We start from the raw sequence: 23,709 nt of genomic DNA, 5'->3' as shown, positions 1-23,709 counted from the left end.
TTTTGTACTGTGTGGATTTGACTGGTTGCCTGCCATTACTGGAGAAATTAGGGAAACAGGCAATGCTTTTCCTTTATAGTTCTCTCCTTCTGATTCTAAAGTAAAGGAAATGCTACTCTAGAAGTCAAGTTCATTAGCAAAAGCACAGAACCCAGCAAGTTAGCTCAAAGAAAAGATGAACTTCAAACCCAAGTCACTCAAATTTCTTCCAAGCCCGTGATTAAACCAAGCTAGAAAAGTGTCATTTATTGTCAAATAACCCTAACCCACTGCTCAGTGCCACACTGTACATCACCCAGTCTGGGGTGTGTAATACCTTATGTCCTATGTCTCTGAATAAAAACTCAGAGGTGCAAATGCTGTACAGCTTTTTCTTTTATACAGGTGTGACTTCCAGTTTGTACACAAAATTCAGTCCCCCACTCCCTCTCCCAAAAAGCTCAAAATTAGAAATTAAGAAAAAATATGTTTAAAAGGAAATTCATAACTCTGGTCTTAATGACCGCTACCACCATTACATTCTGAGGAAGGTGAGCAGCCAGCAATACAGTCCATTCCTGTAAAAGTGTGTGTGAAAATGTCATTCCCTTTTCATATAATCCATCTACTTCCTTGCATTTTGTTTGAATTTGAATTGTAGGTGCAGAGAGGGATAAATGAAGACAGTAACTACAGGATTTGTAAAGCAAAAAAACAAAGCAAGATCTTGTGATGTTTAAGCATAGTTCACATACAACTACCAGCCAGAAAGAACAAAAAAGTACCAGAATAATGCATGAATTACTGTATCATTAATATATCAATACAAGTATTGAGAATACAAACTTAAAAAAAAAAATTCAGCATATATGAGAAAAAGAGAATGTCAGTTTATTTTGCTATATTTGGTGAGTCATCAAAAGCAGAAATCAAAGTCCATGCCCTTCAAACATATTGTCTTTCTGGTGTTTAATTTTTTATCACAATCCACTACAATTCATTGGGCAAGCTCTTTGGTTTCAAGCACCCCTTTGCCTTGTTATTCTGTTAATTACTGCTATGTAGATTGAATTCTTGTTAGTCTGCCAAATGCAATAATTTTAGAATGGCACATTTCATACATGAAAGCACTACAAAGGCCCATAATGTCAGCTCTGGGTTTTCCTTTCTTAAAAAAATCATGCAAGATACTTCTGCTTTTTTCCTGATGCGTATTTCACTAAGATTTTCCTTTACAATCATTTTAATACCAAAGCACTGAAACGATAAAACAAATCTCCATGGTAACACAATCTTGCTAACATAGTCTCAGTGTAGAAAATAGAAAAAAATCCAATTATTAATCCCTAAACTGCATATATTTCTCTAATGGGTCTTTCCCAAGAGAGGAATGGAAATTTATAGCATTTTCTAAGGAAAAGCACTAGAAAAAAATAAGAGAAATTTGTCCAGGGCTAAAAAAAGGAGAGAATTTTACATATAACTGAGTATCATAGTCTGCAAACCTCATGCTTACTTTTGATATTTTATAATCTCTAACCTTATCCATTGTAAGGTTTTATTGTAACTATTTTCCCTCATCACATTAGTAACCGTACCCAGAATTAAACAATTCTGCTCTATATTCAATATCCTACCTGCACTTTAGCTATTGTTCCCTCTCAAAGCTGGCCAAAAACAAGCCCACTTCTTTGGGTCAAGCAAGCTGCCCATTGATTTTAGAAGCTGAAAACAAGGTGCTGATTGTTGATCTGCCTGCTGTTTGGAATCACTGCAGTGCACAGCCAAAACATATTAACTGTGTTTCAGTCTAGAGTCACTTTATTCCTTCCCTACTCCTTGCAAAAGATACACACAAATTAAGCTATGACCTCAAACTGGGACAGAGCTGATGCTCTGCCTTTACTGAAATGCAAAATTATTATTTTTGGTTTGTTCAGAGTTCACTCTCTGGGTAATTCCAGCTTTATTCAGGAAAGAGTAGCTGAGCAGTACAAAGGAAGGAGAGGGGTCTTGCTCAGTGCTGCACACATCAGGCTGAGGAGCCCAGAAAGGAAGGAGAAAAAACCAACAGAGCCCCTCTCCCAAGAGCAATCAAGCCATCAGTTGTAAAATCAGATTGGCAGCCAAGCACAGGAAGCAAAGTGCCTCCAGCATGGCCATGGAGATGGATGGGAGAGGGAGAGAACAGGCCTTGCCTGCAGCAGGGAGCAGCAAACCAGGCTGCCTCCCAAGGGAACCTCACGGGTGAGACAACTGAGCAACCCAGAACGTTTGATGGCTGGAAGCAGAGAGGATTGATGGGAAAGGATCCATGCTGCACTGCAGGCAGGCCTGATTTCTTATTCCTCTATTTACAGAGCCGCCACTTTAAATTAAAAATCTAATAAAACCCATCTTAAAGATTAGGACCGTTTTGTATTAATTTTTGGCATGCTGGCATTAATGAATAGATTGGGAACTCAAATGTTAAAGCTCCAGCTAATTTGGAGTCTCGCCAAAAGCACACAAAAACATAGGTTTTCTAGTGTAAAATCATAGCAAAAATGAAACAAACATGCTTGTGACTAGATAAATTACTGAATATTATCAAATATATTGAGTAAGGAATTAAATGTTTTTCTAACTTGTGGCAAATGTACAATAGATTTTTGATTGCCTATTAATGAACTGACAAGCTTTCTGAACCTATGGCAGAGCAAAAACAAAGGATCATGAAATCTGACCCTCAAAAAAGATTTTCTTGAAGTAGTTCTGAACTGCATTAAGAAGAGAGTTTTTTTTCATTTTACAAGCTCATAAAACAGCTGAACAACTAAATTTATATTTATTTCTTCTACTACATAAAATCCAGGAATCTCACTCTGATAGTATCTCTAAACTTTAGGTTAAGAACCTATAAATGTGTTTCAAAACCTGTTATCAACAGAGCTACATAACACTCAAGGTCATTCACACTGAAGTTAATAAAACCTTTGGTTTGGTCTTTTTAAAAGATAAATTTAAAAGTAAATTTTTCCCAAGGGTTATCACCAGGACTTACAAACTACAGGTAAATGTTTAATTAAGCAATTTAAAACCTCTGAACAGAAAAATATGAACTAAGCTCTTTGAAGTCCACACCTAGAATCAAGGGGAAAAATGCTACAATTACTTTCATTATTTTTGACATAAGATGATAAAAATATTCTCACATAATCTCAATGAAGACACTCCTTCCCACAAAACCTCTTGGTTAACTATAGATCACAATCAGAAGAAAATTACTGAAAACACTTTGATTTCAAACTTCCATCTCTGGGCTTGATGTCCATTGCAACTTCTTCAGCACATCACAGTCTGGTGTTTTAGCCTGTCCAACACACAAATACTGGTCAGCAGCTGTGATGGTGCAAATCACATTGTCATATAACACATGATTCTGCTTTTTCTCATTTGGAGTTTTGGGCTTTTTTTCCTTTTTTTTTTTATCAGTAATTATCTATTGTGGCCATAGAAATCATCACAAGTCCTCAAATCTCTTCAGCAAAAATTCTGAAGGGGCCTCCCCTCTGAACACCCACTCAGTTCCTTTGCCAGAAGGATCCAGATGTTGCTTAGCTCTGTAGAGGCAGGGCAGAAGGGCAGAAGGACAAGGCGCAGCACAGACATTTGGAATAGAAATATTATGCTGCAGTAACTACAGAAAAATTATTTCCTTTTCTTCATTCACCTTCATTCACCATTACACTCACTTGAAGCACTCCATCACTGTACTTGAAGTGGTCATCAAGACATCCACTGTTACCTTGCAAAGACAAACTCAATTCCATACATCCTAATTTATATTTTCTAAGTCTGAAGCTTGATAAATAAGAGACCCAAGCCAGCAGTCAACATACAGTCAGCACAGAAGCTCTTGGCTCAAGGGCTATGACTGAATTTAACACAAGCCTACAACATTAGCTGCTTTTACTGTTAAATAAGCTGTTACTCACAAAGCGACTTCTGTTGTATACTGCAAAAATATTTTTACAAAAAGTGTTTGGAAAAGATTAACAGGTAAATGAACAATAAATAACCCATGAACAATGATTTTTTTTTTTGCTTATACATCCAAGGTAGCAGTCTCTAAATCTCACCAAACATGCAATTAGGCTAGAAATTAATTACTGTGGAAAAGATGGCAGGGCTTGAAATCACTTTACATCCATGCTAATTATTACAATGGAGAATGTTGTTTACTGAATGACACCAGATTTTGACCCATTCCATAACTTCCACCGAACACCAGGTTGTTTTTAAAGATTTAGCAGTGAGAAAAACAGATGAGGTCTTAACTTTCTCTCAGTGTTTTTGCAAAGGAAGAATAAGGAGAAAAAGCAGCTGTTTCAAGAAGCCATGAGTGCAATACAGTACGGAATGTTTAAAAAGCTTGCTCTTATGGACTCATTTTAATTACCTGGGAGACAACAGCACGTTTTTACCAACTTACAAATCCTTAGCTAGGATCCACATTAGGGTATATACTCAACATTAGAAGAAAATGAAACTTCATTTGACAAGACACACTATAAACAATTCAAGGCAGAAAACTGACCGATTCAGAATTCAATGACCCTCTGTTGCAAGCAGAACAATACAAACAGTGTTAGTTTTACAATAACTTTCCAATCCAATGTTTTTTACACTTACCAGCTCTGTACCAGCCCAACTGAAGGCCTGTTGAGTAAATTGTCAGGCAGCAAATTGACTTCCCTCATGGTGTTCGCCAGTCGCACAGGAAGCTCCTTCCGCAGGAACATGTACGAGGTCTTCTCGCAGGCATTGTCACGGCCTGGCAGAGGCAAGGAAAAACATTGTAGCACATCAAATGTTAGACTTCCTAATGTTAGGAGCTTTAAAAAAAAACCACTTGTGAAAATAAGAAGTTTTAAAGCAATTTCAGTACTCACTTTCTTCTCACTCATGAGACCTATTCTAAACTTTCACCTTCCTAGAGTTTAACCCTTTTTGTCTGACATTCTTCCACCATTCACATCATCCCATTTTCTCTCCCATAAACAAAAATCTCTCATCATATAAATAAAATTCATCAAATATCAAATACTTGATATTACCTGGAAATAAGACCCCAAAACACTAGCTTTTATCAATACAACTTTAGTATGTAAGCGAGCCTTTAAAAAGTAAATGCTGCACACCTAAGAGAGGGTAAGGAGTGCAAACAAAAGGACAAAACAAAATTACAACAGTTTGCTGATGTTTCATGCCACAAATTCTTCAGCCTTTAGTACTTTAACATTTGAGCAGCACCTGGTGAGACCAGCATAGGCCATCATCCCTCCTAGGACTGCCCTGTAAGATTCTCACTAGAGACCTGGAAGGAAAGTCCAGAGCTTATCACAGCACTCTCATTTGGAAAGGCCTCAGCTAAGATTATCTTTAACTTTCACTTTTAAAACACATTTTTATCAAGGCTAATATTTTGAAAATAGAACATACACAAAAATCCCAACCATACAGTCAGAAAGCAAATAAATGGATCCAGCAAAATAACAATACCTTCCTGCAGACCTAGTGGTAACAGCACTCATTCTCTGAAGCCATCCCATACAAATTGAAAGACTGATATGACTAAGAGCAATCTTAAGCTACAGTAGTTAGCTTAAGATTAAAGGATACTGCAAACAGTTAAAAGCAAGATATTAAGTCATTTGCCCAAGATGGAAAATCAGACTTTACTCAACACAGATTTTTGTGTTTTGCATCCTTTGACAAGTGGAGAAAGTCCTACCATAACTAATCTCTAAAGATTCCAGGTAATTTTTTTTTTTTTTAAAGTCTGTGCTTTACTTGTAATGAACAGCCAGGATTCTGCTTTCATCTAGAAAGAGAGCAAAGGTCTTTTGTGATGATAACCAGTTCAACCATCTGCAAAATTTCTGAGTGAAGGCATAATGTGAGAGCTAGAAATTATGTTCAAGCAAACCAGAAAGTGTTAAAGCACTGCTAGGCACATAATCACTGAGATTTACAATTTGCAAGATTCAAGTACAATGCAACCAGCACAATCACAGATATACTTTTTAAGACAGTCCCATTATAATCACAGAGTTTGCACCTTCTTTGCATAGGTAACATGCATTGATGGATTGGTTCCCAAACCCTAACATTAGCTTGGGGAATATGCAGGAAGGAGTAGGATTTCCCTTTTTTTCTTGCTCACATAGGTACCATCAATCTGGGGCTCATTGAATTCTGATAGTGCTACCAATTCCCTTACAGCTCTTCCAGTAAACATTTGGAGCTATTTTACTTGCTCCCATTTTCACATCTCAATTACAAATACACACACCCTGTCAAAATTAGCCAAAGGAAACAAGATATTACATTGTTTTCTGTGAAGCACAGTAGTGACTTCAGAGCTCAATCTTTCAAGTAAACTAGATACCAATACACCTACAAGAGAGGACAGACACTTGTTTGTTCACAAGTCACTGTATACAGCAGGTCTTCAAAGATGGAGGCTGGGCAGCAGGAAAAACTCTGACTCAGCTCAGCCTGAGCAGGAAAATCCCTCAGAACAAAGACAACAACTGCTTCTTCCCAAGAGTGACTGAGAGCAGTGATTCTCTAGGTGATAAAAATCAAAATTAATGAAAGACAGCCCATGCAGAAAATTAGAAAATTATGAACAAGAACCCGCAGCTCATGGGTTTGTGCAATGCAAACAAAAGCTGCTACAGGCAAGCACAGCTGGCTGAAGAGACCCACATCCTCTCCTCCCACATGCAAGGGCACATCTCTGTTCAACCTATTCACCCCAGCAGCTCTAAGCCATCTCTTTGTAAGGAGCTGCCTTGCCCTGTTGTACAGTGACCTTTTAGGTACCTACATTGAGAGCCCTTTGGGGTCCCTTTGCATGTTCAGTGCAGGAAGAGGAAAAGAGGCTCTGGGTTTTAAGACTTCCCTGCTTACAAGCTTACTTCAGCCTGAGTTCAGTTCTTCCGCTTGGTTTGGGGCACATGTCCTTGTACCAGCTCCTTAGGTGCCCTCAGGTTACCTGAGAGCCTCCACAGAGCTGCTTCAGCACTGAGCACCAGGTCATGCATGGCCAGAGAGAATGGCTGGGAGCAGCAGTAATCAGAGATCCTCCAGCTTCCAAAGCAAAAGCAAACTGTGTCCTAGCACTGCTCCCGGGCTGCTGTTCCTGCAACCACTTCCATCAAAGAAGGGACATCACACTAAGAAAATCCCTTAGTCTGTATGTCAGGTATTTTCTTAAGGTAATTTATTATAAATGATATTTATAATTTATTATAATTATTATAATAATTATATTATAATTATATTATATAATTATATTATAAATTATATTTATAATTTATTATAAATTATATTGTAATTGCATATATGATGAAGTCAGTCTAAGTTCTATAGATATTTCCAGCAACAGCATTCTAATAAGCTGCAATGAAACTTCTGCATGTTTAGCCATGGTCAGTTTAATTTTTTTTTCAAAGTCTACCTTTGATTTTGATCTAGTCATTCCATCTATTTTTCAACATATACTGCAATCTTTCTTGATTTTGTTCTGACTCGAGCTGGGTCAATACACATTGCCAGCATCAGGCTTTTGTCTGAAACAGCACAGGCTAAAGCCAGTCTGAATCTATCAGTTTCAAAGGAATTTGAAATCACTCTCTCAGGGTTAAAGCGCAAGTTAAGTTTGTGAATAATCCCTCCTTGATTTACACCTCAATAAGTTATTTAAGAGCATAAATATATGAAACAATGACCTGCTTACCTTTGTGTGAATTCAAATGGAAAAAAAAAAAGTCATCCTATGCCCTAGTGGAAACTACACTGCACTAGGCATCAAGGGCTGTATTTAGCTTTATTTCAAAAAAATTAAACTCTTTATAAGTATGCTTTTAAGAAACTGAAAATGGAAATACTAGAAGACTCAAATTGAAACACTTCCTATCCACAAAACCAAGAAGAAAGTCAAGCAAGGCATCTCATGATATATAGGGTTCAGAATTTTGCAAACACCATCACCATTTCTCACTGTCTCTAAAACAGCAGTACTTGATTGCAGTTGAACAACAATTCAGTTTTGTGGCTTCAAGTGGAATAATTGTGCAGACCAAAGTCAGGCATTGAAACAAGTTTCTTTCAACAAGAATCACATTACAAAAAGAACAAATAAACCAGACAGGATGCAACTTCTTTGTTACAGGTCTGCTCTACTGCAGGCAACAAAGCAATCCCATCCTATTCTTCCTGGTTATATATTCTTCCTGAATATATTAGAGTTTCTGAACGTAATACCAGCAGAAGGGAAAAGATTGAAAGTAGAATGTTTTGGGGTTACACATCAATATTATCACTGGTGGACCTTCCATTCAAAGGAAACTCAGGAAACTGAGCTGTACTCTCAGCTTTCTCTGTAACTCTTTTCTTCTCTCTGGATTCAACTCTTCTCTAACATTTACTCCTCTCCTCTGTTTCTCACTTTTACTCCACAGCGCTGAGATATGGAAAACAAATTTGACAACTCTTGCAAAGCTCCACTTAGACAAAACTTTTGTTCTGGTTCCTGCAACAAGAATCACGAACAATGCAGAGGCTTTTCACACACATGCAGCACGCCCTGATCCAATTCTGGCAAATTCTACAACTGCCAGAGCAATACTGCACTGTCCAAGATGCACACCACAAAAGGATTAGTTCCATACAGAAGGCCTTACATAAATTTCCATTCTGCTGCAGAAGAGGGCAGAAATGTAGAACAAGACCATGAGCCCTGGTTCCAAAGCTCCCAGCTCAGCTGCCAGATTCCCACATTCATGAATACCCATTTGAGAGCAGACTCCACAGTCCTTCACAGCAATGGTCAAAGTCACCTAGTTCAAACACCTGATACAATTGCCACGTCCCCAGGCTGCCACTGGACTGCCAAGGTGACATCATAAAAGCATCAGTAGTTTCTGAATATTAACTCATGTGTCAGAAGAGGCAGGAAAAGAAGAAACGAGAAGAAAAAGAAGAAACAGTCTTTGCACTGCAGGCAGAGGTCTGGTTCTCTCCATTAATTATGTACTAACAGCAGAGACAGACACTGTGCTACTTTAAAACTCAAAAGCAAAGTCCCACCTGTTGTATACCAGAGACAAGGGACTCCATCAGAATCTATAAAAACAAGATCAGAAACTACTACAGTTGCTTTTAGATAGGGCAAAATAAAGGAAGAAGACAGCAAAGCAGGAGTGATCAGCCATATCTACTCTCTTCTCTTGAGCTTCCAGAATATTTCAAAACTCCTGTATAGGCAAACAAAATCAAGTGAAGCAGAAGGATGAATAAATCCTCAAAAGAATATGCAGAAAGATGAGTGCATCAGAGGAGACTGAGCAAAAGCTAAAACTAATAACTTGCTGCTGAAGCTAGGAAAACAGAATTTTACAAGAATAGTTGAATTTCAAAGATTACACACCATTTCAAGAACATGGGCTATTTATTAAAAGATAAACAAGCTATGCTTGCACAGTCCCAATAAATGTGGCTACAAAGCAAAACTCAGCAAAACAAGTTTGAGTTTAAAATCATTCCTATGCCCCAATTGAAATTACTGTATTTTCAGCATAGTCTCTAGATATTTATCTCACCAAGCACTAAAAATACAAAAAGTATAGAGGGTTTGTTTGCTTGCTACCAGACAGGGCTTTGTAAAACCCAATGAAGATGATGAAGCAAAAGGAACACAGAGAATATAACAGCAGATGTTGACTCCTGCTGACCCTCACTCCCTACCACAGACTGCATCTAAGAGATCTGTGTTTTGAAACTGGACCTACCATGCTGTGCTACAGAATAGCAACCACAGCCTGCACAGCTGTTCCCCCTCAGGCAGCCTGCAGACAGAGGGTCTGAAATTTAAGGATCCAAACTTCACTACCTCAGCTATTCAGACTCTTTTTAGATACCTCAGCATTAAGCTTTAGCCCAAGTTCCATTACTGCTCTCTAAGGCTACTTCCACCAAGCCCTGCAATTGTTTCATGCAAGTGTCCTGTTTTAAGGGCAAGCTTTCACCCGGCACATTAGGAGATTGGTTCTACGTCAGTACAGAAATCAGAGAAATTCCAAAGTTTCAAAAATGAAACTTGAAGAATTAGAAACAAAAAATATTTTTATATCTAACCAAACTATAATAAACATATTAATTTTGTGAAGTCAGTTAAGTTCTGTCAAACAACTAGTGCCAGAAAACCAGCCTAAAGCCAGAGGAACTGAAGTCTGCATATAATCTTTCCCAAATGCTTTTTTCTCTTCCTCAGCCCAACTCCCATGACTAGTGGGGCCCTTTCAGCCTAGGGGAAAGCACACCAACAGGGGTGCTTGAGTCTGCTCAACCTACCTGGTTTGTGTTCCCAGCTGAGAACTCAGTTATTACCACTGGATGGCCAGGGATCTGCACTCTGAGCCATTTCACTGCTAATGCAATCCCAGCTAGGAGTCTCACATGTTATTCAGCTTTCCAGTTCAATTTTCCAGCACTCACGTGACACAGCATATGGATAAAACAAGGGCTGAAGTACTGAAACAGTTGAGCTTAATAAACCATTTCCAATTAATGCAATTCAAATACCATATTGAAGAACTCTTTGACTGGCATGGCCACTGCAATGCTCACTTTCTGCTCCAAAGGAAAATTTCAGTACAGCATTCACTCAGGAGAATTCATTAGCCTATATCCTGTTGTCTGAATGACCAAATCCCATTCATAATCAAGGTCTAGAATTTTCAATTTAAGAAGTTAAAAATTAAATACAACTATTCTTGAATTTGTATACAGAAAAAAAATACTTATCTCCACTTATTTCCAAACCCCTAAGAGTGAGCTGGTTTGTGTCTCATGTGTATTATTACTATGCCCATGTTAAGGAATACCACTGGCATTGAGAAAAAGTTCATGTTTTCATATAAACACAGGTAAAGAAAAAATGCCAGCTAGCTGGCCTTAGCACAGCAGGACAGCTCAACACAGAGTGAATCATTACATTTACTATCATATTAGCTACACGCTAATTTAATAATAAATAATAATAACAACAATATATAACTTGTCAACTCCAGTAAGCCTGTTTCAAGTAAATGGTGCTGTGTATGAAACTGACTGTGCTGGAAAGCAGCTTAACTTACTGCCGATCTGAAACAGACCAACAGGAGGAATTAACAGTGCACAATACTCTAAAATCATTCATTTTAACTCCAACAGCCACAGCCTTCCTGTCACAGAAAAGACCCAAGTGAAGCCACATCTGTCCCTCTCAAGAGGAATGGATCATCAGATAATCACTTGTCAAAGCTGTAAACCAACACTGGGTACTGTCAAATAGAACAACCCAAAGTAAAATAAAAGTGTGAGTTTTTAAAATAGGCTTCCCTGATCTAAAACTAATTTTTAGGTGCTTACCACTCTGTTCTAACAAAATCACTTTTTGAGTATTTTAATGCATTTGCCAAGAGACCACACAATAATCAAAAGCATCTATAAAGTTTAATGCAGAGGCACTCAACCAGTTACCAGTACTATTTTTAGACACACAGACCCAAGGCTGTATTTCCTCTGAGCAATTTGGGAGCAGGCTCCAAGTCAGGTGAATCATTCCAGCAGCCAGGCTCTGCCTCACCACCCTCACAGGCACTCCCCACCAATAACGACAGGCAAGGAGCCAAAATGTTCTCAGGAGAAAGCATGGCCCTGATCAGGTTGTGGATGTCAGAACAACCTGTGCAACCCAGCCTCCTTCCCTAGCAAGGCACAAGGGGCTTCTCAAGCAGACAAACAGGACAAAACACCGAGGCCCTGCAGGCTGGATCATCTCCTCTGCAGCAGCCCTGCTGAGACCTGAGCAGGGACACACAGGTGTCCCAGAGCCCCAAGAGGGGAACACAGCCCTGGCCTCCCCTGCCAAGGGCTCTGGGCTTTCAAACAGGACACCCCAGATGAAACACATCTTCTGTTTTGCTCTGGTGAGATGCAAAATTTAAAAAAAATTTATAACTTTTTTTTTTTTAGATGTAGAATGAGGCTTAAAGCACCAAGCCAAAGAAACCTTATTCCCCTTTTGATGCTCCGATGAGCTTCTCTTACAACAAACTGACCACAAAAGACTGGGTTGTGCTTCTTGGGTCTTATAATCACCTTTTTCCCCCATAAGAGGTTAAAATGTATATCACATTGAAGATTATAATTAGATGTTCCAAATCTTTAACACTCTCCCTAAGCTCTCACAACTTTGACACCTTCCTTCCTAACCTTTATGAAAAACTTCCATAATTCTCTCTAACCATTCCGGAAAAATACAAATCCCTGCTTTATCCTCTAGTTCCTGACAACCTGCCAAAGAAAAAGCAATTCCAAATCCTTGGCATAAATAAAATTAATGCTTATGAGCAAAGACTCACACAGTTAAAACCAATTACATAAAAATACTGCCAATCCCACATGCTCCAGTTTCCCTTCAGTCTCACTGAGGTGAAATGTATTAGACTGTTAAACATCTTGTTTCAAAACACTTTTGATCATTAAGAAACCACATTATAAAAAAGGTTAGAGGATTCTTCTATGTCATTGCTAATTATCAGTTTGAAAATATTTTTGCAATCTATAAAAATCCTTCAGAAAAGCAAAACAAGGACTAAATCAAACAAGTAGCAGTTGAAATGTAAATTATTTTTAGCAAAAAAAATTTTGCCTTTCTCTCTATTCAGTTTAAACCTAATTCTGAAAAACACCAATTATTTGCACAAGCTTACTATTTTCATGAATTAGGTCAGTGAAAATATTTATAATACTGTGTCACATTTTACATTGACTACAAACTAACAGAAAATTTAAACAGAACAAAGAAACATGGGAGAATGTCACATGTACATAGAAAGATTTAAAAGGAAACAAGAGCCAATAAAATAGCCTGTTGTAACACACAAAGCATCAGAAAAAGGAGAACTATACCTCAAGAGTCATAGTTCAGCACTCTAATTCATCCTTTTAACCTAATATTGCCAAAAAGAAAAATTACATTTAACTGACTCCAGAAAAACACAAAAACCCAAACATTTTTAAAAGGATAAGTAGCAGCCTGTAAAATATTTCAGCAGTTTTGAGAAAAAGGGTTTTTTCTAAAAGGCCATTATATTAAGCATAATATAATGCTTATATATATATAATGCTTATAATATAATGCTTATATATAATGCTATACTTGGCAACAAGTAAAATGCAAGTAAAGCACTTCTAATATCATAACTGTGGAATTAGATAAAACAATTGCTAAATCTATGCCTAATTTTATGATGGATTATGCTGATTTGAGTTAAGGGGACTGGAGACATACCTTTCCCTCTTCACAGTGCAGTGAAGATCAGTGACTGCCAGCACAATGCAGAGTATTTGTGCAGTGTTCTCACCATCACTGTGCGAGCTGCTGGGGCCAGATGTGCTCTCCGTGCCCAGGAGGGGCTGTGTGTGTATGGCTGAACGGGACCTGCAGGACCCGCTCAGCTCTGAGGGGTTTCTGTCTCTCCTGCACTCAGTCCCTACCCCAGCAAGCAGGGCTGGGGGTGGGTACCAGGCTGGATGGGGACAAAGGGATGTTCTATGTGACATGATGCCATCCCAGCAATAACAAACTGCTTGGCTTTGTCCCCCAGGATGTCCATCACACAGTGACTGGCTGGGCACAGCTCTCCTGGGGCTGCTGAGTGACTGCCTGTGCATCACTTGTTCCTCTTCCTCTCTGCTTTATTTAAACTGTTTTGTTCTCAACCCGTAAGTTCTCTCATTTTTGTCCCCCCTTTTCTCTCCCCATGCCAGTGGGGATGGAAGGAGGGGAGCAAGCACCTGGTGGGTGCTCAGCTGCTGGATGGGGTCAGCCCACCATAACACAACATCTGATACAACAACCTCACCTTGTAGTTATTCCATTGTTTTGTACATTGAGCTTTGTTTGTTTGTTTTTAATTAAGAACATCACACAAGGTTGTGCCAAACTTCACAAAAAGCCAGGTACAGCACTATTGCTACTGCCTTAGCATACACCAAATTAACATGGAAATTAGACCAGGTCAACACAATCTATTGTCTCTTTACTACCTCACTATTTCTTGGTGCTTATCTATGTATTACCTCATTATTAGCTCCATCTCTTTTTCAGCTACTTCAGACAACCTGATTTAACTCCAATTTCCTCTTCCTTTTCTCAGAAAGACAAGCAGTGTATTTTCCCACTTCCAAAGCCCTGGGGCCATCCCCATTCATTATTTCCAGGGAGCCCACAAGCAGGAGCTGTGCTGCACCAGGCCACACTCATGTGCAGCAGAAAGTGTTCAGCTGCTCTCAACACACAGAACTGATTTACATCCACTGGAACCCACTGAGCCAGGAGGATACAAACACATTTCAGCTTATCTAAAATTTGGGTCAGGGGAGAGCTGTGATTTCCTTTATGTTTCTGGATACAATTCTTCTTTTTCTGAAGACCAAAGCAAAGATTAATTCAACAGTCTTTATCATTATGTACTTACTTTCATCAAGTAAATGTTTCACTTCAGCATTCTCCCCAATTACTCTAAATTATCTCAACATCTCTTTATCTGCTTTTCTATCCCATGACTTTTCACCTTGGCTGTTATTTGTACTGCAACCCAAGACAGGATGTCCTTGCTTCCAGCTTTCATGGGTTTTTTTAATCAACATTGCTCTGCTGCTTTCTATCTTTTGTCTGCATCAGAATTGCTCTTTCTCAAACTGACAGATCATCTTATCCTCCTCCTTCTGTCTTAGGAGAGACCCCATCAGCCTGTTTTCTTGGCTTGGAGAAGGTATGCTATTTTTAAAACACTGGCTGTCAGTTCCTCCATTCCAGAGAAGGAATGCTACCAAATTCACGTTCATTTCAACCAAAATTTAATTTCAGATTTTCAGTGCCTCCTTAATAGTTTACATCTACTCTAAAGAAGGCATTTCAACAATTTCTATGAGTTGCTAGAAGAAAAACATATCCCAAACATTCTTAGATCTTCAGGAGCTACAAATCCTATTTTTTGCCCCTCTAGAAAGAAGCTTCCCAAGCTCTTAATTTCTGCCAAGCAGCATTCTCCACTGCTTCTGCTACTTGCTAAAAAGAAATAAACAAACCCACAGGCATTGTTCATTGCTTCATGCAGATGGGGAGTTCTTGTCCTCTCTCTTTCACCCAAGGCATTCAGCTGTGTGCTCACACACCACAGCATCTTCAGGGAATACAAAAAAGCTCAAGCATGCAGACACATCCATGTGCAGGGAAAGATCATTCCCTTCTCAGCATCCCAAGGCAGAGGATTGCACAGCTCCTCTGATCAGTGGACAAACAGAAACAAACAGAACCCAGACTGAGAAATGTTCTGCTGCTATGGGAAACAAACATCAAGCAATTCCATCAGCTGAAGGATGCTCACTTGCTCACTACTAGTCTTACAGGCAAGAGTGGCCAGCCAAACCAGGTACTGAAAGCAGAATTTTCAATGCTTAGGCTCTGTGAGGAAGGAAAAACAATTACCTTGGTGATCCAGTTTGATCATCTACAGCAATTTATTGAATTTGTACTGTAACCATACTAAAATACTGAATTCAGAATATATGAAGTGTCAATAACTCACAGAAATTAAGTACTCCTTTACTGAATAAACAGCCTGTAAAAGTGACTGATAGAGAGAATTCTGTAAATGAAATGCATTGCAATCTGGTATTCCACTATTATTAGCACTCCCACACAGATATGTCTATCACACCACAGTTCAATAGTGGCTGCTGAACAAAGTTACCTAACCACAATGACTCTTCCAGACCTTCCAACAATCAATAGCAGGCCCTATAAAACCCCTCAATATTATATATAGTATTGGAACACCACTGCCTGCCAGCAACTGGCAGTTGTAAATAGGAGCAGGTTATAAATAACAGTTGCATCAAAAAGCTTCCAGCTTACTTGCTGTGCTACAGCCCATTCACAGGAAACCCTTTTTAATGTTCTGAAATGTGAACTTCATCCATGCCCAAATCTAGGGAATGAAGGACTTCACATGGAAAAGTGGTAACTGCAAAAGAATTCAAGAACAAAAGCAGGCAGACAATCCAGCTTGCACATCAGCTGTCACTGGTAGCCTTTCAAGGTAAAAACTAAACAGCAGTAAAACAGTTTTATCCCAGTGTTTTCCAAAACTCCTAAAGGGATTCTATTTTAAGTTCTAAAAGACATATTTGAAGAACAATACTGAAAATTCTGGAAAAGCCACAAAAGTTAATTCCATGGTATTTTTGTAAGGCTGCAATAGTTCATTTAATGTATTTATCTTTATGAAATCAAGAAAGATAACTCCATCACAATGTCCATATACCACACAGTACAAATATTCCAGGCATCAAAAGATCCCCATCTACCAAGAAAAGCTCTAATGGAACTGCTGGATGGAAGCTGAAGCCAGTGAGATGAAAATAAAGACAGTAATGTCTGGCTAGCATTCATCTTCCTGATCCCACACAATGGCCAGCATACCAGTTAACATTTGTGCTAAGAGGACATTTTTGTCTTGAAGATGCATTTAAATCAAGTGTAAGGTTTTAAGAACAATGCACAGAGAGCAGCAGAAAAAGCACAGCCACAACCAATACATAGCAGGTATTTAATATCTTGTAGCCCTAAACTTTTCAAGTGCTATAAATGCACAATCTCTCCACTAATGTTCTATTAAATAAAACTCCAAAAAACCAATAGAAATCTTCCAATACATTTTTGTGTAGAAAAATCTTCCAACAGCCATATTCTGTAAGAAGATTAGCAATCATATTTGGAGACATGAGGCAGGTTTGGATCTCTACTTTCCTACCTCTACACTGTTGTTCAAATTGTACCTGAAAGTTACCTTTCCAGGCTTTCAGCTCAGATCCAAGCCTCTACCAAGAAGGCAACATGAGGCATAAACACTCTTGCAAAACCCTCATTTAATATTGCTCCTACAAATGGCAGCAACCAACAGCAATGCTGATACCTGGTTTGCTCTTTATGTCATTTTGGAAGAGGCCTACATGTTTCCCCAAGACTGTAAGTTTAATAATTATGACATAAACAAAACAATTCCACACCAAAAATTGTATTTGAAAAATGAGAAGGATCTATTGATCATGTTTTCCTCCAGATATGCCCCAGGGCACAACAGTTCCATGCACTCATTGTGATTATCTGCTGCCTGCTCAGCTGTTCTCAGTACAGTAAAATTACTAAATTACAGCCTTTGTGATATTTTTCAGTGCCACTAACTGCAGCAGCCACCACAAATATTTTGATTATAACCCGCAAAATCAGGATCTCCCAAGTCACATTCCACCACAAGAATTCACTGTGATTCACTATCCTCTGTCTTCAGCACAAGCACAGCTTTTTTATCCAAACTCATTAGTGGTATGTGAGCACTAATATATGGCATGTTCAAAGAGCTAACAAAACACCAAGTTTAACCCCTTAGGTGCACAAATCACCCAGTGCATTTGTTTGAAACATGAAACAAAAAGGACAGAATATAGCTAGGTACAGCCGGCCAAGAGAGCTCAGTAGTAAACAAGCCCCCAAAGCAGCTGGTTGATATTTCTGACAAAACACACCTCAGGCCTCAGACACTCGGTCAGCTGAGCAGCAGCAATGAGAGCATTACACGAGTTCAGCATCCTGGCACACACTCCCAACACAGCCCTAACACAGCTCCAAATGCCTCTTTCATGCATGATCCAAGGATTACACCATTTATACCTCACTCATCTCTTCGTTTGTGCCTAATTAGACGTAACCTCTGCAGCACAACCATTCACTTGACAGAGCACTTGTCAGCGACTTCACTGCCAGCCCAGCACCCCACGAGAAGGAGCAGCTGTGTGCTGGCTGCCAGCTGGGGCAGGGTTCAGCACCCTGCAGCTCTCCCAGGCTGGCCCATGCCAAGGACAGGCTGCAGGGCAGGCGGCAGCAGCTCAGTCTCTGGGTGGTTTTCCAAATGCTAAGACACTCCTAGAAAAGCAACTCTGCTTTCCTCAGACAGGTTATTAGTTCCCCAGGCAAGGGATTGACCAATTGGTCACCCATGTGTGTGGCTGCTGATTGAGCATTGGGTATTTTGGATTAACCTGTCACTGTCTAAGGCCCACCTTACATGCTGAAGCAAGGCTAAATTGAGATGCTCCATCAGTATGAATCTCCAGAATGGGCATTTTTTTTCCTCAAACAGTCTAGCCCTCAAAATGTACAAAGATCCTGGACCTGAATGTTAGATGAAATCTCCATTTACAAGTTCATTTCAGAAAAGATATTTTAGTAATTAATTTAGTCTGGGTCATTAAGGTATGCCTGCACTTGGAAATCTACCAAAAAACAACTTCCAGAGGAACTACAGAAGCCTGGAAGTATAGCTGAATTCAATTGGTAGATTTTGTACTTTTTTCCAGAGCAGAATAATTATGGAGGCCTGGATAAATCTGGAGTGACATGCTAGTTTTAAACAAGGTCAAAATTAGTTTATATTGAAACACATTTACAGAAGGTCATTCTTTTGAAAAGGAATGAAATTGTACAAGAACCTTGGGAAATGCACTTTGTAATAAAACAAACTGCCTGAGCAGAATTCAGGAGTGTGCAAACAGACAGCGTACACAGAGAAAGAAAGGAAAATGCTGCACAGAGTGAACACTCAGACTTTGTGCCACAGAGGTCCCAAGCCCACGGCACAGTAACCTCTGACACACTCACAGAGACAGCTGCAGGCTCACCAGAACATGGGCACCAGCAGGACTCAGCTACAAAAACCAAGCAAGTGGCACTGATTGAACTGCTGCCTTCTGGCTTGCTTCACAGGCTTTCAGTACTGGCAAGCTACTTTAAACAAACTGTCTCTTAGAGTGGTTTAAATAGCTGAATAAAGCAGAGAAAGTTTTAAAATAAATGTCATTCGTTTATATCACTGGAAAGAAAAAGAGACTGTACAGCCTCACTATGCACACAACTGTGTTCCATACAACCCCCACTGCCAGCCAGTAACTTAGAAAAGCCCAAGCTGTACCTCAATATACATTGACACCAATTATCTTTGAACAGACTCTGCAGCTCACAAGAAATACAAAGTTTCTCTTCCCCAGCTCACCAGAATTTTACAAATTTCTAAGTCAACTTAGTCTAAACCAATACAACCGATATAAAAAAGACATAAAGAGCACATTGTGGTTTCACTATTGTCAGAAATTAAGTCAAAAAACTTTCTTCACAAAAATCCAAATCAGAGTAAGTGTAAATTCCATATGAGAAATGTGCATCAGACAACAAAATCAGAAGACAGGAGAGGATTATTCACACATTTCCTTTGGCCTTACTCTTCTTCAACATTTGTTGAAAATTCAGCCACGTTTTTGTAAAACTAGCACTACATTCATGTAGCTCAATTAAAAAGACCATTTCTCATGAAGTGAAACACTAAACAGCCTCCATAAGCTGACCACAAAACAGTGTCTCCTTCACACCAAACATCTTTACAAATGACCAAACACAACTGAACTGCACCTTGAGTACTCTGCTCCTTATGCTTGGCATATTTTCTCTCTTGAATACTCATGTCCTGCAACACCAGTAAATTCTTTTTTGGCTAACTCAGATATAAGTAACACAGTTCCCTGACATGGTACATGCTGTCCAGGCCTTCCACACCTCAAGTGGGAAAACTCCTGCACTATCACTTACATTTTGATGTCAGTTTTTCCCCCAGGCCTATGAAGACCCCAGCTGAACTTGAAATTACCCAAAGCTGCAAACACTTAGGATCACGTAAGTTAAGTAACTACACTGGGTTCCATTTATTTGCTTAAACTGCTGTAATTTTCCTAGTTGAGTTTTCCCAAATAAATATAGGAACTAAGGAGTAAGCGGAGATGTTAAGTGGCCCATAAAACTTATTAAGATCAAGGTGATAGGTTTAGCAAGGTTGATACAACATAAGCCTACTAATTTTAGAAACTCCTGGTGACCTTTCAAGACTAAACTATGGACTTTTTTTTCTTCAGAGGTTTTAAATATCAGTGACTAGATAGTTTCCCATCAGTCTTAAGACATGAAGACCCTTAAATACATAGCCACACACACAGAAGATGCCAATGCCACATCCAGTGACAACTGGAGCACGTCTAAAGACCAAGGCTGGCCAGGCTGTAACGTCCTGTTCTCATTCTGCTCACTTCCAGTAACAGAAGCCAGGCTTAAAATTGTAAAATGAAAATACTTCTAAAGAATCACGAGACCATAAAGTAATACAGGAACTACAATGTCAAAACAAATGCAATATTATGAAAAGGCTGCCACAGAAGAGATGTCCAAAAACAATAACAAAGGGCAACATAAAACTGTAGAAATCCTTACCAAAAAGCAAAGTTTAGTCCGAACATTCAAGGCATAAAAGCAAATCCTGAAATCTTTACACCTCTGTAGTCACAACTGAAAAGGCTCACAACCCCCAATACTTCTCCAGCAAAAATTCACAAACCCAACTTTCAAACAGGCTAAGGTGACACAACGTATTTAGTGCCAGGACTGAAATAAAGATGTTCAGAGCTTTAGGCGATTGTTCTTGCCAGTACAGAAAAACACAGCATAAGAAGCAGCAATGCTAGAGAAGAAGCCCAGCAGCACAGGAAGGGGTGGGGAAGAGGGAACAAACTCAGGTGAGAAAGCACAGCTTCTAGTCAGGTTCTCCTTTAAGTGGAGACAAGGGGTTTTGTTGGTTTTTTTTTAGTGGTACAAAATCCTGTTTCACTGAGACGATATATTACTGGCTTCCTGTACTTACAGCATTCTTTCACTAATACCATTACCATAATTGTGCAATTGTACTCACTTTTAATCACTTTCTGGCTAACACTAGCTTATTTTTGTCCTTTTGTACCCTTACTGTAAGAGTGGAATGAAGAAACACTCTGTTAAGCTTCACGATGTTACACACGGCCTTTACATTGACTCTGCCAGCAATATTTATAGGATAATAAAATCTCAACAACTTTCGTGTCAGAGAGCAAGAGTCAAATAACCTCCGACACAGATACGGGTTTATCGTTATCTAGATGGAAGCATGTTTTTTAACAACAACACAAACCACTCCTGGATTTCATTCCAGGGCTTCTGAAAAGAAAAATGCTATTTATGAACAGCAACATCTCCTGAAGTGCTCCTGAATGTTACACAAACAGGTCTCCCATACAAGTGCGGATAAGAGCTCATGCCCGAGCTTTAATTAAGCCGATCTCAGCACGGCAGATTCCAATTTTCACGCTAAGACCATTAACTTACTCTCCCCTTCACTCACTAAGCTCACAAAACGTCAGGCCAGGAGCCCTTATTTTGATCCCCATCCCAATGGCAGCGGTGTCAGGGATAACGCAGGCGGAGGGGCAAGCCCGGCTCTCCCGGCCCTAGGCGAGGCGAGCAGCGGCTGTTTGCCGGCCACCGGCAGCCGCCACCGCGCCCGGGCCCGGGGCTGGCAGCGCGGGGCCTGCGGGGCCGGGCCCCGGCCGCGCTCCCGATGCGGGCCGAGGAGCCGCGGCCGCGGAGCGGGCCCTGCGCGCCGGCCAACGCTGCCCGGGAGCGACCCCCACACCCCCACCCCGCGGCCCCGGCACTCACCGAAGTCGAGGAACTGCTTGATGGAGAGGGGCGAGGGGGAGAAGCGCGAGTAGTACTCGATCTGCTTGGGGATGGGGTTCTTGAGCAGCGCCCCGCACAGCCGCATGGCGCGGCCCGCCCAGCTCCGCTGCGCTCCCGCCGGCGGCGGCTCCTGCCCGGGCGCGGCCGCTCCGCGCTGCCCGTCGCGCTCCGCGGCCCGGCCCGGCCCGGCGGGAGGGGCGAGCGCCGAGCCCGCTCCGCGCACGCGCACGTCGGCGCGCGGGGGACGGGGCGGGGCGGGGAGGGCGCGTGAGGGGAGCGGGAGCGGAGCGGGGCTCGTGTGGGGAGCGGCGGGTGGGTCAGGCCGGCCTCGGTGTGACAGTCAGTGTCCTCAGTCCAAATGGCCCTTGGAGTGACAGTGCCCTCAGTCCGAATCGTCCTTGGAGTGACAGTCACTGCCCTCACCGAAACGGCCCTCGAAGTCACAGTCACTGCCCTCAGTCCAAATGGCCCTTGGAGTGACAGTGCCCTCAGTCCAAATGGCCCTTGGAGTCACAGCCACTGCCCAGTCAGGTTGGAGAAGACCCCTGGGACCATCGAGTCCAGCCTGTGCCTGACCACCACCATGTCAGCCCTACCATGGCGCTGAGCGGCACATCCAGTCTTAAACGCCTCCAAGGACGGTGACTCCATCACCGTGTTGTCCACAAAACTCGGATTCATGACCTGCTTTGTGAAAAGCCAATAATAATATTAGAGAGAGAGATATTATTTTGTTTCAGGATTGGGCAAGCTTGTGTGCTCTGTGGTATTCTATGAATCAAGCACATAAACTATCAAAACTTTTTACTAATTATACACTTTAGTGAACAAAAGAATTAGTGGTCATTGGCTACAAGTTACATAGCTCTCTTATTAATCAGTGTTCTTCTATTGGTTAATGATTCTAATTAGACCTCTCCTCTGGTACAGTGGCCTTGCTGGGTCAGTGGGCAGTGAGTCAGTGGTCCCAATCTCCCCCTGCCAGAATTTCCTCTTACCCAGCTGGAGCTGACTCAGCACAATTGCTGAGTTAGCTTTATTAGTTTCTTCTTCGTGTTAGGAGTTCTGCCAGATGTCCTTGTGGCCTGTAAGTTCTGAATTCTTTGTGCCCACTATCAATGGACATCCTTCTCCCCAAGTTTTGTTAACCTCCCTCTACATCTCAGATCATCACAGCGTGTCAAGCCCTAAACCTTAACAAGGCAATTCCGCCAATTGTTTTTCTAAAGTTGTTTTTCTGACAGCTGGGCATCACTTAGAGCTTGCTTGCTAGCTGCTGTTTCACAGATTAAATCTCCTGCTTCTTGATTAAGCTTGAACATATACAAGTCAAACATCAAAGAACATCCTTTCTTGAGCAGATTTTATCTATTCCACATTTTGCAACAACACCTTGGCAGTCCACTCCATTGTCTAATTACCCCTTCTGTGAAGAAATTCCTCCTGATGTCCAACCTCACCCTCCCCTGGCAGTTTAGGACTATGTCCTCCTGTCCTGTTGCCTGGGAGAAGAGCCTGAGCCCCACCTGGCTAAAACCCCTGTTCAGGTTTCATATGGACCAGTTAATATGTCCCTGCTGGTCCATCAGAGGTGCCTGCCCAGCTGCCTTCCAGCCAAAATACAGCCCTCAGGTATCCAGTGAGTTCTACAGCAGGTGTGAGGCTGGCAGAACAAAATTCACTGTGTGTGACAATAGTTGAAATTTTCTGAAAAAGTCCCATTTTTATCTGAGAAAGCATCTGAATACAATTAGAATTAATTTTGATGACTAGAATCAAAAATGAAGCGAGGTATTGGAGAATCAAAATGTATCACTGAATGCAGTCACTGACTGGTTTTTGCTGTGATGTGGTTTAGGTACATTTAAGACAAATAACTGGTGACCAATTCCTTATTTTTCTCCAGTGAATTCAATATAAGCTTCAGCAGGTACAAGATAGTATTACTGTAATTTTATAACTGATTTGCAAAAGAA

At 40.6% G+C, this 23,709-nt stretch overlaps 1 protein-coding gene across 1 annotated transcript in view; it reads right to left on the bottom strand.

Moving 5' to 3' along the window:
- Positions 1-21,917, bottom strand: part of PDK3 (pyruvate dehydrogenase kinase 3) — a 53,045-nt gene extending 31,128 nt beyond the window's left edge. Inside the window, exons 1-2 of the mRNA XM_059465891.1 lie at positions 21,713-21,917; positions 4,654-4,795 (exon numbers count right to left, since the gene is read on the bottom strand). Coding sequence (XP_059321874.1) covers positions 4,654-4,795; positions 21,713-21,818 — 248 coding nt within the window. The 5' untranslated portion in view covers positions 21,819-21,917. The remainder of the gene's footprint in view (positions 1-4,653; positions 4,796-21,712) is intronic.
- Positions 21,918-23,709: the final 1,792 nt, after the last annotated feature.

Source organism: Ammospiza nelsoni, chromosome 2 (assembly GCF_027579445.1).
Source record: "Ammospiza nelsoni isolate bAmmNel1 chromosome 2, bAmmNel1.pri, whole genome shotgun sequence".
Classification (NCBI taxonomy): Eukaryota; Metazoa; Chordata; class Aves; order Passeriformes; family Passerellidae; genus Ammospiza; species Ammospiza nelsoni.
The sequence above is the reverse complement of the archived record's forward strand: the minus strand, read 5'-3'. Positions and strand labels throughout refer to the sequence as shown.